The sequence below is a fragment of the Anomalospiza imberbis genome, chromosome 10 (assembly GCF_031753505.1).
Source record: "Anomalospiza imberbis isolate Cuckoo-Finch-1a 21T00152 chromosome 10, ASM3175350v1, whole genome shotgun sequence".
Taxonomy (NCBI): domain Eukaryota; kingdom Metazoa; phylum Chordata; class Aves; order Passeriformes; family Viduidae; genus Anomalospiza; species Anomalospiza imberbis.
Window position 1 is genome coordinate 15,235,876 of NC_089690.1, and position 26,085 is coordinate 15,261,960.

General features: G+C 38.7%; 1 protein-coding gene and 1 long non-coding RNA gene across 10 annotated transcripts in view; one reads left to right on the forward strand and one right to left on the reverse strand.

Moving 5' to 3' along the window:
* Positions 1 to 300: 300 nt before the first annotated feature.
* ZBTB38 (zinc finger and BTB domain containing 38) overlaps positions 301 to 26,085 on the reverse strand; it is a 40,446-nt gene continuing 14,661 nt past the window's right edge. The window contains exons 3-5 of one of the 9 annotated variants that reach the window (XM_068200804.1): positions 25,224 to 25,289; positions 20,074 to 20,183; positions 301 to 6,157 (exon numbers count right to left, since the gene is read on the reverse strand). In XM_068200804.1, the coding sequence (XP_068056905.1) occupies positions 2,579 to 6,157 (3,579 nt within the window). In that variant the 5' untranslated portion in view covers positions 20,074 to 20,183; positions 25,224 to 25,289 and the 3' untranslated portion in view covers positions 301 to 2,578. Of the gene's footprint in view, positions 6,158 to 11,305; positions 11,325 to 11,571; positions 11,851 to 12,596; positions 12,861 to 20,069; positions 20,184 to 24,326; positions 24,651 to 25,223; positions 25,290 to 26,085 lie in introns of those variants that run through there. The other 8 variants (XM_068200805.1, XM_068200802.1, XM_068200803.1 and 5 more) reach the window with 8 other exon arrangements.
* LOC137480009 (uncharacterized) lies at positions 24,632 to 26,062 on the forward strand. Its single transcript, XR_011002646.1, has 2 exons — positions 24,632 to 24,772; positions 25,706 to 26,062. It is a non-coding gene; the product is annotated as an uncharacterized lncRNA (long non-coding RNA).

A 26,085-nucleotide genomic window follows, 5' to 3' on the forward strand; every position in this document is an offset into this window, starting at 1 on the left:
CATTTAAGATGTTGCAAAGAATTAAACACAGTTCACCTGTGTTTCCAGCCCTCTGAAACACGGAGCAGGGAGATTCTGTTCTGTATTGCATTCACCCTGTATGATGCCAGGAGATACCATCACTTCCCTTGAGCTCTGGCACGTTCTCAATTCACTGTTCTGACCTTAATGAAGGGACTACTTGGTAACTGTGTTGCTTAATCTTCCAATGAAATAACTATCAGAAGATATGTATCCATGGATCATATAGATTATATAAGTATTAAAACAATTTAAAAAATGGAGAGACTTACAGAAAAATAGGAATATGTTATTTTAATTAAGCAAAAACAGAGTTATAATCACTCTTTCTAAAAATAAAATTAGACTCTTTATCAATCCTTAACATCTGCATTTAATATTTTCTTCTAAACAAAAATACAGATGTGATTATGTAGCAAATTACAGTCTTTGACAACGTATAGTATTTACGTTCTCTTACACTTACTTTAATTCTAATTTGGTCATTAATACTTGATTCATTACTGCAACATGTTACTTGTAGTAAAAGTGCCACAATTGAACTATAAACATGACATTGCCATCTTAAAACTGCTTTGCTATAAACTGTAGAGAATATACAGAGTTACAAAGTTGTTGTGGTTTTATCAAAATATACAAACCCCCCCCCCAAACCTAACACAAGCTAACAATATTCTTTTTATTAACTATACAGTTATAGAAAATATTTGTAAAATTATCTTTGTATTTATAAATATTCTACCTTATTTGCTTTGGTCTATATTTATCACCATACAAGTCCACTTAGAAGATATATTTGTGTTCTTTCTTTGAAACATCTTTACACTCTCCTGTGTTTATTATTCTATTATCCTTATTTTAAATGGAACCAAAGCTGCCATGAAACCAGAATTTCTCAAAGGGTTCACAGCATTCACCAGTGACAGAATAATAAGTGGACTGTATTATTACTTCAATCAATACTGTATTATCATTTTGATTGTGGTTTTATTGTACCCAAGCTATAGTTTCTTTTAAAATATTCAAGAAGACGAAGTTAAGTAACAAACTGTGAACCATCAAGGAGAATGAAGTTGAGAATCACTAACCCTTGTCATGACCTAATTTTTTAACACTTCACAGGAATGAACATACATGACTATTGGAAATGCAGATACGGTACAACAGAGCCCTATCATACAAAATGCAACTTGCAGACATACACCTGCTTGGACTTTTTTAAGCATCTCAGTTAAAATGAATCACACTTCCACAAAACAGTATTAACTGGAACATTTTGGTGCTGTCTTTCAGAAGCCCATTCTCCCAGTTCTTAGTGAACTGTGCAGCTGCAGGCTCACCATAACCCTTCGGTGTGGCAGATGAGGGAGGCAGGAAGGCTGACACTCCTTCCTCCAGCAGCCTGCTCCTGGCCCGTCTCTACTGTGGCCATGGAACACTGCTGGAATGGTCGGTGGGGTCACTGAGAAGGGACAGCTGAAGGTAAAATGTTGCATTTAAGGCATGGAGATGACAGGAAACCCCACAAACTGGCCCTATACTTGTTTATACACAGGGATAGCTTCAGGGATATATATGGAAGCAAGTCTTATTTACCTACTCCTCTCAAACTCAAAGTATTTATGGGGAGTTGCTCTATTGTTTGTGTCCAGGCATTATTCCAGGATGAGGAGGGAAACTGTCTATATGTCCTTCTGTGGAGAATAACTGTATTTCTAAAAGACAAGAGTTGCAGACCCACCAGGAGGTGGACATTTCTATACAGGATTTCTGTTTCATGAGAACAATTTTCTTTAGACCAATGCACCTGAAGAGTTCACCAGGCCACTGACTTGGGGATTCATGCAGTTTGGAAGACTGGCTATAGCAAGTTCCACTGAACTTTTATTAAATGTCTCAGAGATATATAAATCTGGAATACTCCTCACACCTCCATTCAGACTTAACAGTTATTGTGGTAACTACAAAACTGAATATGGAAAGGAAAATAGTAGTTTAAACTCCTGAATATGTTTCGTAAAGGCTGAGTTACAGAAAAGCATGGCAGACTTCAAATGTACTTCGGCACACCCAAGCCCATGAAACACTTCCCACCTTCACTTTAGAATACACAAGATTACAATTATTTCCTTTATAAACACATTATTTTTGTAAAAAAAAACAAATGCAATATATGGTTTCTGCAGCAAAAATTCCTTCTATAGAATACACCATGAACCTACTTATTACTTTTGCTTCGAACAATTCTGATTCAAAACCAGAACTGTAAAATAGTTCAGTGACTAGTTTCTTGTAATGTTAAGTAGAAGGGTTTGGGTTGGCCGTTTTTCTTTCTCTCTATGCTAGAGTCTGTTGTGGCAAAAGTATTTTGGGTGTTCCAAATTAAATCTGTATTATTGCAAATACTAGTTTTTCTGTGTTATTTTTTCTTTTGCATATATTGACACACATTTAGATGAAGAAATTTGACCTTACTGATATGTTTCCCCATTCAATATATCTTTATCTTCTCCAATATATAATTTTGGATTTTTCTTCTCTTTTGTTCAACTGTCACTCAGAGTATAACTTCTGGAGTTACATTTTGTGTATTTTTCACTTCACTTCCTTCTGAGCCAAGGAGATGTGGACTTTCCACAAGTTTAGTGCTTTCATTGCAAAACTGTTCTTTTCTATCTTGTGCGCCTGGACTTTTGAATAGATGTTTCTTCTGGTGCATTCCCAGAGCAGCTGCAGTCTTGCAAATTTTGGGGCACTGAAAGCAAGCGTATCCTTTTCCATTATGTTCACGTACGTGCCGTTGCTCATGGTTCCTTTTGGTAGAAAGATACAAGAAGCTCTGAAAGCAAAACTGACAGTGGTAGCGTTTTTCTCCAGTATGAATTCTTTCATGTATTTTGAGTGTTTCATTTAAAGTGAATGCCTTATTACAGTACTGGCAGACAAAATCTTTGACACCCAGGTGAATACGTTCATGCTTCTGTAGATTACCAGGAACTGAGAAACATTTACCGCAGGTTTTACAAGTGTAGGGCTTTTCCCCAGTGTGACACCTCATATGCATTTTTAAAGTGGATGGACTTTGAAATTTTTTTTGGCATAACTCACAAATATAAGGCTTTGAAGCAGCTACATGCCAGTGTACATGTTCTTGAGCTTCTGCTGTGGAAGACTGGTCTCTTTCACAGAGCTCACAATGAAGATTAGGCATTTCTGCGTTCTCCTCCTGGCTGACCACCTTTTCCTCGGGAGCATTCCTGAGTGCATACTCTCGACTGCATGTGTTGTGGTTTTCCATACCAGTGCTCTTGCTTCCATGCTTTTTCCTCCACTTGGTCTTTTTCATTTTTCTTAGCTGCTTGGATTTCTTTTTTGGTTTATAGTTATAATAAGGTCTCCAGGGTTTATCACTGGAGTCCTGGTCACTAACATCATCACACATTTCTGTCAGCTCCAGGCATTCTGAGCTGTAGAGTCTAGATGGGCTTTTTTCTTTTACCTCAATTTCTGGTTCTTCAATGAGATTGTCCTGTTTGGACTCATGTTTGGATTTTCGGCCCCTTTTACAAAACAGCTTAGATCCTAATATATGTCTTTTTACAATGGCTTCATTACCAATTTTTACTGTTATCTGACAAAGAGGTGCAACATTGCTGTCAGCAGATGTTCCAGGTAAGGCAGGCTTCGCTATGTATGTTTCAGTTTTACTGGACTCTTGGACAGTATTTGTAGTTTTGCTACATGAACCTTCAGATCCTGTCATGTGCTGCGTATCCTCAGTTACTTCTGCTCTGTTGTACAGCAGTGTTTTCTTTTTCTCCTTAATAGTTTTTGATTTTGTAATGCACTTCCCATAATTATCCGACCCATACTTACAGTCATCACTTACTGACTGACTGGGTAGGCTATTTGAAGATTCTGTCTTACTGTTTTCTATGGAAGTGACTGTTTTACTGTGCATTATTACTGATGAAACTCTGCTACTGTGCATTATAACAGAGGGTGCAGAACTGCTGTAACTGATGACAGAGGTTGAATTTTCATTTACGTTAGCTAAAGACACAACTGAGGAATCACACTCCTGTGAACCTGAGTCATTCGCAGCAGTGGAAACTCTTTTTTCAGCTGGGAAGAAGTCTCTCTGCAGGTCAGAATTTAAGATACCTGCTCCTCCAGAGAAAGAATTCTGAGTATTTGTGGAAGATGCTGTATTATTACATGAAGATGTATCCAAGGCCAGAGTTCTGTTGTTTGATATTATACTATGTTGAAAATTCAGTGGTGGTAGCTCAGAGCTAAGAGAACTCGGAATGAAACAGTTAGTAGAAGCAGTTTCATTAGCCTGGGTACTTGTTGGAACATTTTCATAGGAAGAATTTCGATAGGATTTATAAGGCAGTCGCCTGCATTTCATAGGTAAGAGTCGATACAGTTTGTATGGGTACATATTTGGTTTTAAACCCCCATTGGCCGTCTTTTTATTTACTGACAGGCGATGGTCAATTGCATGGAAAGACTTCTGGTGATTTTTCAGTATATAGTAAGTCATGAAGGTCTCCAGACAGAAAATGCACTGGTAGCGTCTCTCTCCAGTGTGCCAGATCTCATGTCGGGTGCGGTACTCGGCTAACGCAAAGACTTTATTGCAGTAGTGACATGGGTATGTTCTTCTCCAGGAATGCACATTTGCGTGTCTTCGAAGGCTGGACAATGTGACATAACTACGCTTGCAAACAACGCAAGTGTATAATATCTGCCCATCAACGACTTTAACCAAATGATCCGTTTCTGGTAAAGTGCAGTTTGCATTAGAACAATCAGTGATGCTGTTTTCAGACAACAGAGGCTCTGTGTTCGCACAGGAGCTTCCATTCCGTCCCTCTGTAGCAGTACAGTTATCAGCAAAATTTTGTTCATTTCCATTGTGAGCTGGTAAGTTACTTGATCTCATGCAGACTTGTTCATGACTTTCCAGTATATTCAGATTTGCAAATTGTTTGCTGCAGTATTTGCATATGAAAGTTTCCTGATGCTCTGAGTGGAGCTGAAGGTGAGCAGTGAGTAACACCCGGTCATTGAACGATTTTGCACAATAGTTACAACTGTAAACAGGTGGAGTGACTGTCGCCCCAGATGCAGAGACATTAGCAGAAGTGTTTTCCTCTTCTCTGGATACACGTAAATCTCCTGGTTTATTTTGAGATTTTGGAAAGGAAGTAATTGTCTGATCAGTAACTGCTTCGTGCTGGGCTTCTGCAGTGGTTACGGTAGAGGCTGGTACTTTTGCTACAGCCAAACCGGTACCCTGGGGCATAAAGGCTGACTTAGGAATACTACCAGCTTGTTTTCCCTGCTGAATGACTGGGGTGGCTTGGTGATTTTCATAGCGGTCCTCAGCCACCTGGTATGAAGGGCTGCTGTCCTGGTCAACAAAAGGTGCTCCTTGTGAAGTATCTCCCCCAGAAGAAACTGCATAGGAGTGTTCAGCCAAGGTACTGGCTGGCTCAGCATCTTTGCACACATCACTTCTGTCGAGGCCAATGCTGGGAGCTTGTATTGTGTCAGATACCTTTTTAAAGCTGGCCCTCAAATCAAGGGGAGAAAACAAATTGTTTTCTGTTTCAAAAATTGAGAATGCATTTGTAATTCGTGGTCCATTTGTCACAGCAGAATCTTCATGTCGCTTTTCATGTTTTTCCTCTTTGACAGTCCCTTTTTCATTAACACAGTATGAATAGGGACAGGGGGAACTTGAAAAATTTACATCTGTAAGATCTTCTAGAAATGATATTCCCAGTTTTTTCCCTGCAGCTGCAAGGTCCGTTACAGTTTCCTGCCTCTTAACAACTACTGTGGAACTGTAGATGTAGTTCAGTATCTCTGTAAACACTTCAGCTTTGAGATCATCTAACTCCAGTACGTGACCTGAAATACAGATAGTACGACTCCAAAAAATGTTTTTAAAGTAAAGGCTTGAAGCTGCCAGCACATTGCTATGCGCTTTAAATTTGGTGTCTTCCACGATTATGGTGACATCACATAAAATACCCCGAATGCGCTGTTCATTTAAAATGGAAAGTACAGTGTCACTGTGGAAGTCGTCCTTGAGGTCCTTTGAGTGGGACATGACTGTCATCTACAAGAGAAAAAAAAATAAATTAGAAGGCATTTTTCATCCATTTCAGTTACACATTAAGTTTATAGTTCTATATTATTTTTATGTATTTTTTAGTTTATTAACTTTGAAAGTTTAAGAATGAGTAAAATTTTGTCATAATATTTCAAGTTTAAGTCATCTTATATTCTCTTGTGTCAACACTATGAAGGAAATGTCTGTCCAGATCAAGGAGGCAGGAGCACCAGTAGCTCCTCAGCGGGAGGCAGAGGAGCCCTTCCGCTACCTTCCCACTTGAACCTGCTGTCCATCCTGAGCCTTCACTGAGAATGCAGCCGATGCCTTTTGATGCCTTTTGCTATGTCAGCGGGTGCAGCTGCTCAGGGTCACCCTGAAGGACTCCCTGAAGCCTGGATGGAATTCCTCAGCATGCCACGGAGAGAGCTGGCACAACTGAAGGAGAAGGCTGTGTTGCCGAGGTTCTGTGCAGAGCGAGGACTTTGCTTTCTGGGTTGTTTGTCAGACACCGACTTCACAGCACAGCTGCATCTGACCTTACTAAGCTCATATTTAAATCACAGCAAGAGAGTCTCAGTTTCAGGGTAAGGCTTTATAAGCAAATGAATGCACAAGGAACACAATTTGGTAGACAACACTGAAGTACCTATAACACTGTTTAGGTTAACAGGGTTTTTTTAACAGTAATTAAATTCAGTCAATAATTTACACTACTTTAAAATGACTGAAAAGTTCTGAATAAAACAAGTAGAAAATAATGGAATAACAAGTAGAAAATAAGAGAGTTTTTTCCTTCAGTTATAGTTCATACTTAGTGTTCACACTTTATAATTAGATAGTGTGTTCTTAATTTCTTTCAAATAGTAAGATTTAATTGCAATAATAAGTACCATTAAATAACTGCTAATATATAATATTAGGTTTAATGCTGACAAAAACTATTTAGATTAGCCACTGTTACTATATGAATATACTGGTTCATTCCATTGAGAAAAAATATTAAAAATATGAATGAAAAATAATCTGAAAAAAATGGATTAATTTGTCAGTTGAATTTGAATTTTGACGATTTTTGCCAACTGAATTTTCTGTCTGGTGAAAATCTGTTTTCACCAGATGATTTTTCTCGGATTCAGATCTGTAGCACATAATGAGGTTTATTCCTTTTTTCCCCATGTCTGGAGTAGTGTTTTGAACTAGTACTGTCCATTTCTGACTTCAAGTCATGAAGAAATAGTTGTGCTAGTGGAACTTACCAATCATTACTGTTATGAATGAAGTTCTATATGTCTAATTTAATAAACAACAAAATTGAATTTAGCAGCAATTTTAATTAAAGAGCAATTTTCTATAAATGAATACAATCAAGTATCTTAAATATAATCAAGCATATACAAAAAATTTGGCAGTGATTAATTGTGATTAAGGTTCATATAAAGCATAAGCAAAACCAGCCAGGGCACAGGGAAGGCTTCTCACCCTGCCTCACATATGAAACCAAGTAATCCAAACTAAACTTGTGTACTTATGCTAATACATATTCATCAATATTTTTCTGTAAATCTCCTCCTATTTTTGATTCTTGAAATCTACATCACTACACTGCATAGCGCATGCTCCATTTGTTGCTGGGGGTCTCCTGGCTTTTTGGTGGTCTTTTCAGAGGAAGGCTCGCTGTCTTCCTTGCTGCCCTCTGAATAAGCTCACAGGTTGCACATGCACACTAAGCTTTGTGTTATGTAAGTAAGCATTATGTTCCAAAAATAAGCCTTATTATTTCATAGATAAAACCACAACTTAGATTCCATACCTGGAATTGTCCCAACTTTGTTCATCCCAAGGCCGATTCTGTTTTGTGATCTTGCTTATCTCAATACTACATCCTGTATCCTATTTTTCACATGTAATATCTGCAAAGGGGCCCATCTGCTTTGTAACACTAATCACGTATACTTTTCCTTTATTACTTTATAACAATTATTTTCTAAAATATTATATATTTTATTATAGTTACAATTTAAAACAAATCATATCCATTTATCACAACTACAGTTTAAAAAAATCACACTTCTTAAAGACCCTTTTCTTTAAAATTGTGGAAGTAAAATGCACCTTAAAGTATATGACTGACAGAAATTTTGTAAGACAGGCTAAAATATTACAACACTTTAAGTTAGGATTTACCTTCTAAACACTCTATCTGCTGCTCCAAACTTTAATGTTCTGCTTTAAAAATTGTATTATGACCTTTAGCCTCAAATACTTTATGTTAAGAATGCCAATATATAAGATGGGTTTGATCCAAATGGCAAAATAAAGGTTTGACACATATTCACGAGGCAAACAGCAGTGGCCATTTAGAACACATTGGTTCATTCACCCAAAATCCTGGGAAGTAATCTGTTCTAGGAAATAGGGTCTTTATCACAAAGTTAAGTAATACAAGTCATACACCCCTGCTCTAACTCATCTAATTACACTAGGACACTTTCATCACAAATCCACAAACTACTTCCTTGCAAATCAAATTACACAAAAAGTAGCAACAACTTTACTGTGAAGACAAACCCAACATAATATGAACAAGACTGTAATTTGGTACATTACAGATGAAGTAAAGTAGAAATATTACTTATTATAAAATTTTTACCTTGCAGCATGGCCGCTGTTTCAATCAGGAAAGGTGTTGTCTATGCAAATAGTCAAAATTTCTAATAGACTTTGATAGCTGAGAATTGTCAATGCCCATAATTCACAACAAAACTGTGATTCACAAAAAGTACCTCTGATGTTTCCCATGAGATGCCATGGGTATCAGGTAATGAATTAATCAATATAAGGGTGATATAAACATACATGAATATTATTTTGATTATTTTATCACTCTCAGCAGTTGTAAATCTAGACGCAATATTTTGTGCCTTGAAATCTTAAAATCATAGCTTACGATGAGTTGCTTTATGACACTAATTTGGCTTAAAATAAGTGATATTTATTCATTTGGAATGGCAACCTGAAATTCACAGTGGTTAGATACAGTTATCTGCTTTGGTTGGGTATCTGAAAACTCAGATATAACTGTAGATAGTTTCTGGTGCATGGAGTCTACAGAAAGCATACTGACAATTCTTTTCCTCCAGCAAGCAGCCACTATTCCATAATTGATTCCTTTTTCTCATTGACAATGTCTGAGATTACATCTGACTTGCCCATGTGATGTGGTATTAGAAACCAACTGTCAGACATCAAAAACATTTCACAACAGGAGCTATTGATAGGGTTATTTCTTGAGTATAGGAAATAAATGATGTCAACTCTACCTCCCACTGAACTGCCCCACAGGAACTTGCCTGTGTTTTTTGTTTCTTTATTGGAGACAGCTGGTTTTAGTTCAAAGACACATCATCTGACAGACTGACTGCTAAGTGTATCAGACTGCTAATGCCACGCTGAGAGGCACACAAACCCAAGTGGGTTTAGTACAAGTCTTATTATTCAACTAATTATCTTAAAATTTATCTTCCTAAGGACAAAAGTGAGCATTTTAAATTTCTACTTGCCATGTACAAAGATTACCAGCTCTTGGAGTCCTGGACAATTTGGTATTTTACTAAACTAGATTCCTTGTGCCAACATTGTAGAAATGATCATTTGCTATTTGGTCACCCAATTTTTTTTTTTTTTACTGTGTGCTAAACTATAAGCTAGGTATCTTATTGGAAAGTTATACAGAAAAATTCCAGAGCAAATCAGTTTTCAGAGCCAACACTTTTTCCTTTTTCATCTCAACCTACACATACCTCAAATAGTCCATTTATTCATGCCTGTAATGATTCTCTACTGCCTTCTATTTTACCTGTCTCTCTTCTTGCATTTGCAAAAACATGTCTGAAATGCTATAAAATCAAAATGCTCTGCCTATCAAACACATATAAATGGAGTATTTTAGGAATTTTTTTACATTCCATTTGCAAGTCATACTGTAAAATGAAAACCTGCTCTTCACTTTCCAAGGGAGCACTACCAAGAACCAAGATACATGGAGATCAAACTTTTCAGATGTGTTAGCATTAAATATGTTTCATTAAAACACTGGAAAGTCCATTCAGAATGTAACTACTCTTCTGTAGGATTTTTATTATAGAGTTACAGAAGAAAAATTAGTTTTATTGTAAATATTTCCCAAAACATATATAAATACCATTTGACCTATTAAAGGGCAACAAAACTCCTCAGCCAACTAATTCCTCTTTTTTTTTTTCACAAATCTGTCTGTTAATCTCATACTTTTTACACTCAATCCAGACATAAATAATTTCTTAGGAATCTGAACAGTACCTTTGTAGCATTACCTAATGGTCTTTGGTACACCTATGAATAACTTCAGGTTCAGAACAGCATGATTTTTGATTGGTGGTTACAGTACTATTTGCAGATTTTCTGCAAAAGCAGTAATAGATTTTACCTGTCCTTAAAAGTTGTTTGAATCATTTGGAAAATAAGATTTAAATATTCATCTGAAACTTAAGTGTAATGGTCAGTAGGTTTATTAAATTATGTAACAGTACCTTTTTGGACATCAACAGAACACCACTCTATGACAACAGTCACAAATTAAATTAAGTAGTATTAAAGGTTAATGTCAAGATCAGAGATTGATGCATCCAAACACAAATTTGACTACTTATGCCTCACAGATGGCACTACTAATTACAAATAGAGAAGCCAGCTCTGTGTGGACACAGCTGAGAGTAGAAGCTACTGTTAATTTTTATATTAACATTACTCTGAAGTCAACAAAGAGTTCAGAAGTTTTACTGGCCCATGAATACCAAATACAAATTTTTTACTACCACAGAGAACTATTACAATCTAGGAATATTCTTTTAACTTCTGCTTATCTTTTGAAATCCACTGCCAGGCGAGTGTACCCCATTACACATGAGATTTTTCTATTCCACTTCAGTCAGCTAAATTTGAAAGACAAGCTAGTGGCATAACAAAAAACTCCAAAGCATTAGGGGCAGTTGCTAGTACTGAGATAAAATCAAAACTAGCAAGATAAATGATGAACTGTGTAAGAATTCTCTGTTTTCTTACTCTGTGAATTTCTACTGGGATTTTAAAGTGCTAATATATTCTGGTACTAACCACCAGGACACTACAGAAATATGTTAATTCCTTATCTTCCTTATGTTCAGTTTCACCCCACTCTGCAAAGGTACTCTGAAGTCTCTGTTTTGTTTCCAGCTGGTTCCCCAGCTGAGGAGGAACATTCAACTGTATTATTAAGTTTCCTTAAGGATGTTGGTTTTGTTCTAGAGCTGAAATGGAGTCAGGCATTACCAACAAACAAGAACACCCGAACGAGTATATCCCCTCCACCCCACATCGCCCCAGCTCTGGTCCTTGCTTACCTGGAAACTTACTGTCCAACCATCACTGCTATGGTGACTGCCCAGTTTTTTATGGAATCGTTTCACCAGTCCTGTGTCGGCAGCAGGGCTGCCTGGTTCAGGGTGCTGCAGCCTCCCTGCAACCTCGGGCATGCAGGGCCGTGTTCATGGTGTCTTAACGACGTTAATGATGTCTAATCACTTTCAATAGCTCGCAGGAGCGTGCAGCTTAGTGCTCACTCTACAGAACTACAAGTTACTTCTTCAAGTGCATTGAGAGACTTTCTCTGTGGAATCTGGCTACTCACATCCTTCCCTGTTGCTACAGAAGAGCACTACTGTAAATGTTTTTTATCAGCCTCGCGCTTTCCTCTTTTAATTCGGACAGCTGGGGGGCTGGGGTGATGGAACGTAGCCCAAGAGTATGTCGGTGTTAACAGACCTCTGATGCCCCGTGACGAAGCATTCTTTCAGAGCCGGGACTCTTCCCCACTATTAGCATCCCGACCTCAATTCTCTCACTCCCCGCTTTAGGCTTCCCACGACCTCTCCCACCGCGCGGAACGGCCCCTGCGGCCTCGGCAGCGCCTCGCTCGGACACGTAGGACGAGCCCGTGCCCGGGCGCTCGGTGGCCGCTCCGATGCCAGCACCGCGGCCCTTCCCGCCGCGGTGGCCTCCCCCCGGCCCCGGGGCCTCCCCTCCCGCCCCCGGCCCGGCCCGGCCCGGCCGCCGCCGCCGCCCGCGGGGGGGCGCTGCCCCCGCGCAGTGCCGTGCCGTGCCGTGCCGTGCCGTGCCGTGCCGTGCCGTGCCGTGCCGTGCCGTGCCGGCCCGTCCCGCGCAGCGCGGCGCGGGCTTCGCCCAGCGCAGCCGCGGGAGCGCGGGGCCCGCGGGCGGCGGCTGCCGGCAGCTCCCGTCCCGCGCCGGCCGCGCGCACGCGGGCCCCGCCGCGGCGGCCTCGCGCCGTTCGTGCGTCTGCGAGCGGCCCCCCCCGCGCGGGGCCCGCATCGCGGCCGCTCACGGCGGTGCCGCGGGAGCCGCCACTGACCTGCCGCCGCTCCGTCCCCGCCGGCGCAGCCTCGGCCCACGCGCAGTAGCGCCCCGTCCCCGCGCCATTAACACCGGGCCCGCGGGCCGTCCGCGGGCGGCAGGCGGGCGGTGGCCGCGGCCGGGGCCGCGATCCCGGCCCGGCGGCGGCCGGACGGCGCGGCCGCCATTTTGCTGTGCCGATCCCGGCAATGGGATTGCCCGAGGTCTGCCGGGCAGGGCCGGGCCCGCGCCCTCCGCCGCCGCCGCGCGTGTTCCCTGTCCTTGCTCCGCAGCCAGCGCGCCGTGCCCAGCTAACGCGGCCAGCGGGGGCCTGGGCCTCTCCGCCGAGCTGCTCGCGGGCAAGCACTGGGAATTCAGACCGATGAGGAAACGCCGCGCTCCCGGCAGCCGGCGCCTGCTCCACGGCCATCAGCGCGGTGCTGTGCACTTCCCTGAGAATTCCTCCTGGACCTGACACAGGACTGCAATGCCTGACTGTCCTTCCAGGCCTTTCGGCCAGGAAGAAAAGAAAGTACTTCTGAGCATGGATAGTGTTTCTGTGCTACCTTCTGCCACTTCTCTCCAGAAAGCAGAGATGAAACATAGCCTTGAAAAAAAATCCCTGAAATAAACCACATTTAAATAGTGAATTATAGTAACATTTACCCTTTTCGTTATCTGATTATATTATCTTTTTTAAAGCATATATAGAAACTTAACATGAAGAATTTTGTTTTAAGCAGTATTCTGAAACATAATTTAGGTTTCTTGATATTTTTACTGCCTCAGGAAACAAGCACAACATTAGCATTAGGGCTTCGTAAGCAGTAACAAATGCTCCCTTAGATAAAGGACACAGCTTGGTTTCATCTGTCCAGATGCTCCAACCCACTTGGTACAGTCCTCCCAGATACTGCCTCAGCCTCTCACTGCAAATAGTCAGCACAGTCTGTTTTCTCAGAACTCAAAATCAGGAAGCTTAGAGAAGAACTGGGCTTTGACACAGGTGAAAAACATTGTTAGGTAAATGAACAGTTTGGGATTTGTCTTAAAGCTTGCTTTTGTCCGAGGCTAACCTATGCTTATTTTTACAAGGTATTCCGTATAAGGCTTCACGGGACAGAACCTTTATTTTCAGATATTAAACCTACGCATTAAAAGCACTGAATAATAGGAACTGGTTAATTTTAGACAAAAAAAAAATAAAAATCCAGAAGTATGAGCTATTTCATCATTGTCACACTTGATGGGCCTGGAAGCTAGAATTTTGGTGGAGCCTCTCCTGCTTATCATTGCAGGAAACTGGTTAATATCAACATAATGTACAGAATCTATTATAAAGAGGGGAAGTTTTGTTTCCTTTCCCCCCAGCATTCTGTCTTGGAACTATCAGTGCTTTCTCAATTCATTAAAAGCTATGGAAAGAAATTTTTTCCTGTCAGGAAATTGTAACAATTTCAGTGACTTATCTATACACACATTTTTCAATAACTTTTACAGTCCACATTAAAAGTTCACCTTAGAAATACTGAACATTTCTGTGAAGAGTTAATTCCTTCTGTGATTCTGGATCACTGGAATTCTTACCTACAAGTTCACCTACTGAAGCAATGAATGTTTTTAGCTTAGGGCTCTCTGCCACCGAAAAACTATTTCTTTAATCTCATGGCAAATTGAGTGATGAGATGACCAGTAGCTGTTCACCAACAGCTGTGGGAATGGGAACAAATAATTGAAGAACACAGTGGTTTTGATGGCAAAGGCAGAGTGTGTCCCAACGTTTTCCCAACATTAATTTTTATTCCAACCTACATAATGGATAAGCAAAGTTTCATACTTACATGTAGGTTACTTTTAATCTTGGACTTTGCCTATTGCTTATTTGCTGGGTTTTTTTCATTTATTACTCTTTTAGATATGTATATACATAATCATATGTATTAATGAAGATTTTTGACACAAGTGCCATAAAAAGTATTTGTGACGAATGTGTTGACTGTAACAATACAATAAAATGGATTAAATTAAACCTGTTGTAATCCCTTAAAGGAAATAAATGCCTTACTGAACAAGCATCTTGAAACAAATTTAAGGAAGATTAGGTTATTAATTCCCCCTAAATCTTAATTAAAATTTATTATTTTAAATTGTTCTGAAAATCAGATGCATAACCCTCATTTGTATAGCTGATATTTCCCACTTAGAAACAATAATTTATTTGTACTTAGACATTGGCTGCTCCAGCAGTCGTAATATCTATAGACAATATAATTGATATGGAGAACAAAAAAAAGAATCAAGTTTGCTCTCTTTTTTTAAAGGGTGTTTTCTTAAGGCAACTTTAGCTCATCCACTAAAAAAAGAATCACCTTTTCTGTGACTAGTAGTGCAGTTGAAGGTATTAATTTCCATATATATATGTATTTATGTGTGTGTATATATATATATATATATATATATATATATATATATATATGATTTGAGCTGTTGGGAATTTACAGTCCCATCAGCTCATTGTGTGTTAAAGATATTCTTCAGAAAAAGTAATTCTAAGGCTGTCTTGACCTCATCCAAGATTTTACATAATCATTCTAATGTTTCATGTAAAACCAACTGCAAGCAAAGAAAATGGAGGCACTGGTGCTGCAGCCAGACCTGTAAATGCACTACAGTGATATCTGGGAGAAGTTGGACAAGATCCATTTGCTCTGCAGCCCTGATTGCAGGATGTAATCCCCAACACTGATGATGTACTTTAGAAATAGTAAGCTTGCTAGAGTATGTGTACCAATTCCTATTAAACATAAATGATTGTGCATCAGAGCACACAAATACTGTGTTCCTTTTAGAAGGAAGTCCAAGTAGTTTAGCACTGGATTATTTCTCATATGGTAAATCTGCAAGATCTTGAGAAAATTTTCAGCAAATCTCTTTAAAATGTATAAAACAGTTCCAAGATTACTGAAATGGTGGTGTTGGGATGCTTTGCTGAAGTCTGATAATTTCACTTCTGCAACTCGTGGCATATGGTATTCTTTCTGAAAGAGTATTTAATGAAAAAAATGTGCCAATACTCCTCTCTAGCCAAGCAGTTTCAGTTCTTAAGCAACAGCAGAAAACAACACATAGAGCATTACTCAGTCTTGCAAATTCCTCATAAGCAACAGGAGTTTGGCCAGGATTTGACTGGTTTCTGTCTCACTGCCTAGACCAGCCTATCCATGAGACAAGTGCTAGGATAGACTGCCATCTTCATTGCTCTCCCTGCTGAGGTGAGAGCACCCAGGGTGCTGCTGAGAAGGAAACACAGCTCCTCTGTACCCTCAGGCAGGCCAACCCTTCACTCAGGAGTGGGGCACAGCAAAGACCCAGCAGCCCAGAGTGACTTCAGCTCCCCTTTGTGCTCCATGAGGAAGGGAAAGAGTTCATGTGCAACCCTTTTCCTCTTATTCAGCATCAAGTGGGAGGGAGAAGGAGCCCAGTTACAGCACCTGCAGCAGCCCTCTGCTCTTCCAAGTCTGGTGGAGAGGAGAGAAACCTGGGACAACTCACTCGGCTCTCAAACTGTGTGAGCTGTGCACATGCACCGAACCAAGTCTTTCTACAAGAAATGCTGCCTTCTTAAAATTTAGGCATGGCCTAATCAGAGTCCCATTAACACTAAACAGGACACAAACAAGCAATTTTTAAAGGTGTAACTACATCTTTTTCACCAGTCTAAAAAGGAAAATGAAGCAATGACAATAACATAAATCCAAATTCCTGTCTTGCACAAAATACAAAAGTTTATGTTGTACTGCTCCTAAGAATCGGCTGACTTTACATCTTGCTATCTCTGAACAATCTTATTATTATTTTCCATTTAAGTCTTTCTTTTTTTATGTGCTGCTGGCAAGCCATTTTCTAGCTGCCTACACTTTTAGGACATATCAGTCCTTAGCGAACAGAAATCAGTTGCAAACATGAAGGTATGTTCACAGGCAGAGTGACAGCAACAGACATTCTTCTGTTGATGACTCTTGTCAAATGTAGTGATTTATATATTTGAATAGCTTTAAACAAAAGGAGCAAATGAAACATTTAGGTTTTGTTCATTCAGACAATTACTATGTGGTATTCTGTTGCCTGTTCTGTTATCAGAAAGGTAAAATAAAAGTAGTTGAGTTCAGCCTCCATTTTCCAATTCTCAGAGGAAGCATCATTTGAATATGGGAGCCAGCATCCACAACGCAGGCTCGAGGCTGCTGTTCTTCTGGGTGAGGTATGTGGGGGGCCAGGCCAGTGCATCTGTTCTTGCCCTTTACTACAGCTGATGTAGCAAATCACAACTGACTGGAAATAGAGTTCAATCTGCACCTGCAAACACCTCATTCAGTTGGTCTGCCAGCTGGCTGGACACACCCATTTTGGAAACCAGAACTGGTCTTCAAGCTGTTAATTCACGACCACTAGCCTCCAGTATTCCTTACAATTTTGCAAAATATTTTTGGTTTTGCTCTTTCTTTGGTAAACCAAAACCAACATACAAGTGATAGCTATTGCTCTCAGTCATCACTCCAGCGTGGCCAACATTATGACAACTTAGCGGACACACGAGAACTTCTTATGCTCTTATATATTCTTACGCTCTGTTTTGTGCCGACCAAAGTGGCCCAGCCCAAGCCCTACTCATTCTTTTCCATCCTACTGCATGTTTCCAAACTAAAGGCTGAAGCAGGGCCTCTGCCCATGCAGTGGAGAAGGACTGTAGCAAAAGCAGATAGTGCTGGCAGTACAAAGAAAACCGTGATGGCTCCAACTCTGGTTTGTGCTGCTTGCTCTGCCACCAATGTGAACTGCTCAGATCTGAGCTCAGCTCGGGGTGAGACAACAGCAACAGGAACGGCAACAGCAACAGCAACTACTACAACTACTACTACAACCCCAGCAGTTGGCTTGCCTCTCCATAATAATTTGCCAAACTCTTATTCACTTAGAAGTCTTAATAGTAGCATGTGTTAGTACATATCCACATTGTTTATGGTTCAAGATCATGAAAAGATTTATGTGGCAGTGTTTAAATGATCTGAAATTAACACTAGATTCTGGTATTGATTCTCAACTTGGCTGTTGAAAGTAAGGGAAATGTTGAACATTGTAAGGATAATCTTAATTTCCTAAATCTGATTGTTACGTATGAAGTCTGCTCTCTTACTAAGCACTCCAAAAAAGTAAATAGGAATATTTTCATTGATTTCAAGGCAAATTTAATGAGGCTACTTGTTACCTAAGCAACTTCTCTGGTTACACCCACTGAATTTAAACCCAAAATTTGCAGATTCCCACTTTCCCCATCTTTTTAATTAATAGGATTTTAGACCTATTTCTTTAAAATATATAATTTAGGGTAACCCAAAGGGTTGGATACACTTTTCATTTTATATATAAATTAATACTTTAAGAAGAAAGGCCAAAAATAACCTGTACATAAACTTGCTGAAGTCAGTAGATAAATTTCTCAGAACTGATCTTATTTATCTAAGCTTCAATCCGGGACTGAACACTTGCACAGAAAGTGTAAGTACTGCCTAAATGTTACATCCAGATATTATTCCAAAAGCCCATGATCAGCTGTCATTTTGACTTCCACAACTGTTTCTTGACCCCTGCCTTCTCCTCTTGTCCGGCAGAAGACAACACTTGGGTCATATCTCTTTGCCTGGCTACGTTAGATAGCCAGAGTGCTACAAGCAACACCAGCTTCATTAAGCCACTAAAGCTTAGTGGCTTTAGTTAGTCACTGTGTGAAGCAGTGTGATCCTGCTTGCTTCTGAATGCTGGTGCAAGATTCAAATTGAGAGTGCCTGAGCATTTCTGAAAGACACCATTACCCATGATTTCCATCCATACTTACAGCAGTGCTGTAAGTATTCAGAATCCTAGAGGAAAGTTTCCATTTGCAGACCTAGCCTACCATTCCAATTTTATCCAGCTATTGCAAGCCAAATTGAAAGTGCAATAATAGAAAGTCACAAGAGATATTTCCATTGAAAACATGAGGGGTTTTGGTTAAAATCTTTGAGTATTAGGAAACCACACTGGGCCATGCCCAGAAATCTTTTTATATGGTGATTTTCAAGATGCATGCATTATTGTGAGCACATGGTATGTAAATGCATTGGGCTGCTTAATAAGCATTCACTGACACACATCTGCAGCTTTGCTAATGTACCTTTTATTCCTATGTGGTTGTCAAGGAAACAGGTTATGGCCCAGTATTCTGTCTAAAATGTACTGAGCAAGTGTTCTATGATAATTTACTTAAAATAGGTACAACTTCGGTTTTGTAGCTCTGTAAATGCTCTGTAAATGCAGGTAACCTGAATTTATCTAATTGTAATGTTTCACTGATTAGTTTAAACCACCAATGCCATTTTATTGTCTCTGAAAATCCCTTACATTTTCTGTGTCACACAACATTGCATATTAAAAGTAAATTTAATTACAGAAAACATTTTGAGATATTCTAGGAATTGAAGAGGGCTTTTTGACTTGTGGGGTTGTGTTTTTTTGGGTTTTTTTAAAAATTTGATTCTTTACCGTACATTCTGCCTGATGACCTTAATTACTTATTTCAATTCCACAGTGAGAATGACTCTGATGCAACAAAGCATTTCCTACCAAAATCTGTGCAAATAGTGCCACTGAAATCAGTGGGATTTCTCCCTTTCTTATACTCTTTGGTACCAAGGACCACATTAAAAATTAATAATTAATCAGAATGTTACTGATTCTTTCATTTGATACAAGTATATCTTAAATCTAAAGCACAGATACCAGGCATACTAATACTAACCAAGGTTATTATTGGAGATTCACAACAAGAAAAAAGGAAAGTGCTAATATTTTAAAGAAGCTGTGCAAAATGTGAACTGTTATTTTGAAATATCCTCAGTGATTTTTTATCACAATACTATACCTGAATCTACAAACGGCTTTCCAGCTCATGAATCAAGAGGCTTTTTACTGTCCCTGATTAAAGTCATGTATTAAGGTAGAGATTCTATGAACTATACCCAGCTTAACCAACACAACAGTGTCAGAAACAGGCAGTGGCACTGAGAGTTCCTCTGCCTTTCCTGTGTGGCACAGGCTTGTAATGAACACTCGTGACTGGGATTCAGAGCTAACATTCTGGCATGCTCAGGAGGCTTGTGTGCATACCAATATGTTTGGTTTGTGCAGATCACTGGAGGCTGTAACAACCTGTTTCAAAAACTATTCTGTCTGATTTTTCTTTTGTCCAATCTCTATGGCAATAGAAATGCAGTAGGAACTGGAAAAATCCAATAATATTGACATGAGAATAGAGCAATGTGGTACCATAGTGAGAACAAATCTTAAATTATTGTAATGAATTAGAAATTAACAGAAAATATACCCAGGTAATGCAGTGGTGATGGTGTTAAATAATTTAGCTCTATTTCTATGTGAGTTCACCCCATAAACTTACCCACCTAAAATCAGGTTGTTCTTCTGTTAGAGTCTTTTAAAAGTGGTATTGACAGGTATTTTCAGCAAAACCATCTCAGTAATTTTGTGAACTGTGTGGCTACAGTGTATCAGCCTGCAAAGGGAAAAAGTCCAAATTTAATGACTGAATTATTAGATGAGTACTAATTTCCACATACATTGCGTAATTCATCAAAATTTTTCCCTGGGGTGCTGTAGGGCTCCAAATCTACATCTGGGAATTTTAGGACACACCAGCAATAAACCAGTAGCATTAACCAAACTTCTGCTGCATTGTTTTATTATGGTTTATCCTGTGTTGTGCAGACTGGACATAATGATATGTTCTAGACAGAAATGTAAGGATGTTTGCAAGTTTAAAGTAATTATTTTGAAAGACATTTTCTTTCTCCTCTTTCTCTTCCACCACTTTTCTTTTGATCTCTCTTGTCACAGATATCACCACAGTATTTGTGATAATGACATTTCTAGGCAGCTCTTGTTCTCTGGAATACACTTCCTGCATTTCTCTGCTTAAATGATTATTCATCACTGTCAAATATCCTGATTTTATTGTTATGTATCAAACATACTAAAAAGGTTTTCCTGTAACAGTATAAAAATTATGCGGAACAGGGTTTTGTTTCAAAGATACTGAAAAAATGAAATTGTTCCATAGAGAAATTGCAAAATCATGCAGATAAGGCCTTATGACTCAGCTGATAGGCATTCATACAGCAGCAAGTATGGAACAGCAATTAAAAATACATAGCTCCATCCTCCATTTGCAAATACACCATATGCTCTTAGCAATAACATTGTACAGGAAATACAGGATCCATTACTTTGGCTTGAAAAGGTAAGAAGGTGAGCTAGTATTTTGTTGTTGTTGTTGTTGGTTCAGCCTTGTACATTTTTAGTATATGTTAATTTGAGTTAGAAATCTGTAACTCACATCTGCCCTTAAGAAAGGCCAGAATGAAAAAAAAAATGCAGTAAGTCATTATTACCTCAAATTCCAATAAAGGCATATTCATAAATGACCAAAATATGATAAATGGGAAGCTTAAACATCATGTTGGAGGAATCCAACAGTTAAAGATCTTACCAAAGCTAAAGATTTCCCAAATTTGATAATACTGGAATTCAAATGCAATATTATGCATAATAAAGCCCTTTTAATACTTAGTGAAGCAATTTATGTGATAAAGCACAGCAGACACCAGATACCTCAAAAGGGTTAATTGGTACCTATTCATTACTACCAGAATCAGTTTAGTAGTCTGACAAATACTGTCTGAACACAGGTAGTTTCCCACTGAGAGACCTGCACTTTCAAATCAAAATGAAGGTTAGAGGCAGAAGTAACCTTGATTAGAAAGACCATTGAAAAACAAGTAGGACAGTGTCCAAGTGAATAATTTTTTGGTTTTGATTTCATTTTTACTCATGCTTTGTTTAGATTTTGTTAGGCAGAAATGGAATTTGCATGGATAAAGGAACAAATTCCAATTATAAAAAGGGTGGTTCAGTATCAACAATTTGACTTCTATGATAAAGCTAAACACCCCCTCCCCCAACCCTCAACAAAATAAACCCAAAAACCCTAACAAGCCCCCCTTACAATAGCATTTGCAGGCTGTGCTGGAGGTGGGAAAAACTGCACCTGCTCCTCCATGCCCTGGTTAGTCCCCTTAGCAAAAGAATAAAATGGATGAAGTTTACAAAATATTTTTTATGGCACCTCTGTCTACAGCATTCTGACACTGTGCATTAGCTGGATGTAAGCGCCGCTGAAATGCATGCAGCAACCCACGTATAACAGTCAAAACTGGAAACAGCTTGCTAATTACTGGACTCCTCCTAAAAAAGAACTCCGTTTCTCTCGCTAGAAGAAATTGCTGTTCATGGCTGCCAATGAGTTTTTCCAGACTCATGAAAGCACTTGAGTTCAGTCATATTTATTACAAGAGGATTTGCACCCCTTAACAAAGAGCAAATCTGCAAATGGATTTAAAACAGCCATAGGGAAATGTGCTCATGTAATGGAGCTACTTTTTGAAAATGCCTTGAGTGGGTATGTTTAAACACAAAGATATAATAAAAACAGTTTATTGCTAAGTGCCCCATCTTTTCTAAAGATAAGTATCAGAGGCAATAAATAGATTAGACATATAATTTGCTCAGCATTTCCTTTAAAAATAACCACACAAGAAATAACAAAGAAATTCACTTTCTTACTACATTTAATGGTGCCTCCATATTAACATTTTAGACAGGAAAATAATCAGCAGAAGCAAGCTACTGGAGATAAATCAAATTACAAAAATGCAGGCTTTAATACGTCACTTGAGAGATGCTGTCTGTTACATTTTCAGTTCTGTTTCTTTAGGTGGAACAGAGGAATACTGGAGTGCATTAAATTATTCTTATAATTATGAATCTAATGGTTTTATTGTCATCATTAAGGATTTGCCTATTATGACACAGGACAAGTCATATTCCTGAACAGTTATACTCTGCTCACTTGGAATGCACTGAACTGGTATATTTAGAAGTAAATGAGAATTAGTTTAATATTACTCATACAGTCAAGGCTATTATTGATAATTGGCTGTGCTTCTAAATACCTCCTCTGCGTTCACTTGCAGGGCTGAGTCTTCTTCCACACAAAATATACTCAGTCATTTTAAAGTCAAGGACATGAAAGGAAAATGGCTTCCCTGCTGCAAAAGTCTGATTGCAGTAGTGAGAATTTCTCAAGTCACATACAAAGGGCATCGGCGAGGAGATGCACTACGTTATAAGCTCAGTGGAGACATTCGGTAACATCTGATCTGTACAGGCAGTTACCTGTGGTTTAACTTTACTGGCACGGTAAAAAATATTAGCTAAAAATAGAAATAAAGAATTATAGTACTTAAATTTTGCAAAATCTACAAGGTCTGCAAATTACCGCAGACCACAAGTGAACTTATTCTCTAAAGGCTTGTTTAAGGTCTGACAGGAGTTCTTTTGCAGTATTCTTAAACAGTTCTTTACCTGAACTTCAGACTAGCTCCACTATTTAAAGAAAGGTTTATTAGCATTAATGTGGCTGAATTCAGCAAAGTTGAAAGAAGGTTTAAAGCTTCTGATTCTCTGCATTTGTTAATTGCTGAATGTTTTAGTCATATTTTTATACTTGTGATGATAATAAAACTATTACTTTATATACCCACAGTACAAACCTTGACCTATATGCAAGACTGGGCTAAATTAAAAAAGAAACCAGGGTACGTTTCTGGGAACAACCAATGCAAACCAGAAATAAAACAGGTTTTTGTGTGTACAGCTTTATAAACATGGCATCATTTAAGAACTGATAGCCGCATGGAAACACAAAGTGAGACCACATTCTCAGTTAGCACTAAGAGGAAACAACTGCGACATTTCCATTTGCATTGTGATATTGCTACTAAAGAGAATAACATCTTTCTACAACTCAACCATTGAACCTTTTTAAAGGATTTGGTTGCCAAGGAAACTGGTTCTGGCCCAGTATTAATCTGAAAGAAATATATTATGAGTTGGTGTAAGTAATACAGTACTCATAATGATTGTTATTCTTTATGCTCAAATTCAAGTTTTTGTACTTAAGGCTGTTAAGGTTTTATTTAATAATTTTTTTTTTATGAAGTAAAACACATTTCAGTGAACTGATACTCAGTTTAAACTGACAGGGCCATCTATATCAATCTCTCTCTTTAAAGTTCTCCTACCTTTAAATAACAAGAAATACTGCAGTTTTATGTTTGTAGCCAATACTGAAAATATAAGCATTAAAGCATATTATTCTTTATTTAATATTTCGCACAAAACACAAAACCGCTTATGACAGAATTTAAATATTTTTCTTTCTACTAATCTTCCTCAATTTTTATTTCTACCTTTTAGCTGCAGTTTAGTAATGCTTATAGTCAGCTTTAAAATGTAATGGAATCAATAAGGTTTTCAAAAATTCTTTTGTTGCATAAGCGTTGCCACGCCCTTTGTACATATGATTATTTTAGGACATGATTGCTCCACTTTCACAACAGATTTTAAAAAAAACAGATAAGAATAATTGCCATGCCAACATGTGAAGCCAACAATTTAATATAGGTTGTTTCATTAACAGTTTAGTACATTTTAAAACTGAAAGCTACATTCCAAAGCCCATTTCATGTTCTTGCAACACTGACCAAGAAAACAGTAAAACATGCAAATCTCAACCTACCTGCATGTACCACTTAGAGCAGTGTTAACATGGCAATGCACCCAGCCATTTTTATGTAAAGCGATGGAGAGAAGTTCTGTTCGTGGTCTTCTTGATAATTTTTTAGCAGCAGTTGTCAAAATTCAGATGGGAAGCAGCTTGAATAGACCGTGACCAGGAGAACTGAGTTTATCAACAGGGAAAGCAGGAGTGGGAAAAAAAAGTCCTCATCCAAGGTTTTCCAAAACTGCAAAACAAGGTTGGCTTTTTTTTTTTTTTTCTCCTCCTCCGAGGGTTCAAAGCTTGAAGCTGACCAGTGCAAAGGCCACTTGTCACATTTACTGAAAATCAACCTATTGATATCACAGCTGAAAATATAAACTCGACAACCAAAGCCAATTGCACAACGTGGACTGCGTAAGAGTTAAAAATAGATTTGATGTGCCTCCTACCTGCATAATAAATATGTAAGTTTCAAGTGCTTTAATTCGATATTCACATTAATTAACAATACAATATACATTATTTAAACTACAGTAAATGCAAGAAGAAAAAGGGTGACACCATCTGGAAGCACAGTTTGGTGTTTTTTTTCCCTTTCCAAGGGCTAATAATGTAGTTCGAATGTGATGACAAGCTAACAGCTCACCACATTGCAAATGAAAAAAGAATTCTTAAGGTGATGCTCAAATATCTAAGCCTGTAATGACGCACAAACCAGTCTTCACTACTGCATGACATGGCACACAGACCATTTACATACTCACATTTGAGATACTAGGCACATTATAATGAATTCAATACACAGCATGCACACAGCACAAGCAACGTTAATCCTGCCTGCCATTTTAGGCTTGCAGGAGTAAGATACATACTGCAGCACAGCTCTGGTAAGGGAGGAGGCAGGGGACAGCTCACCTTAAATGCAGTATCTGATTAATGTTGTAAGTGACATTGCGTATCAGCTACAGAGTCTTGGTTCAACTGGGTGGGAGGGAACAAAGAAAATTGTCATCAACTGGTGATGCAAGATGAGCTCCAGTCCGTAACACTGTTAGCAAACTCCAAATTCTACAACAGTACAGTAGTAGGCATTTCAAACTCTTATCAAAATCTGCTTGTGCAATGGCTGATTCGCCTGCCGAGGAAAACAAAACAGTCTTCTTGCTTATTGGAGAAACGCTGCATCCACTATAGCAACATCCTCTTGATGCAGAAAGATTTCACGTTGCACATATTAAATCCTGAATGCATTTGCTGTGCTTTCTTAATTTTTAAGTTCCAGTATTAAAAAATAAAATTAAAAGCCAATGATAGCAAAAATAATATAGCTAAAGATCTAATGTTTAGACAAATAAAACATTCCTTTTTCTCTCCTTTCTGTTTTCTCGCTTTTACAGTCCATCAAAATCCTGAGCAGTATTGACAAACCACACGAGCACCGGGTCTGACTGCATGATCAGCTGTCTGTGTCTACGCTACACCCTGTTAACCACAAGCAGTGTTAGAGCTAAATATATCTGCAATGCAGAAACAGTAGGTGCTATGTGGTATACAATTCTGATTAGTTTTAAGATATTTTTCTATCCTCAGATATAACAAATAAAACAAAATTTGCTGCTGATCTCTGTCAAGCATGGTCTCTGTCAGACTTACAGAACATAAAAGCTATCCTAAGTACACTGACCTAGATAACACTAAGAAGACTTAAGCAGCGTGCAAGCATACTCACTATCAAAGCAAGGAAAACGAAACAATGATTGTCTAATCAAACTGAAAG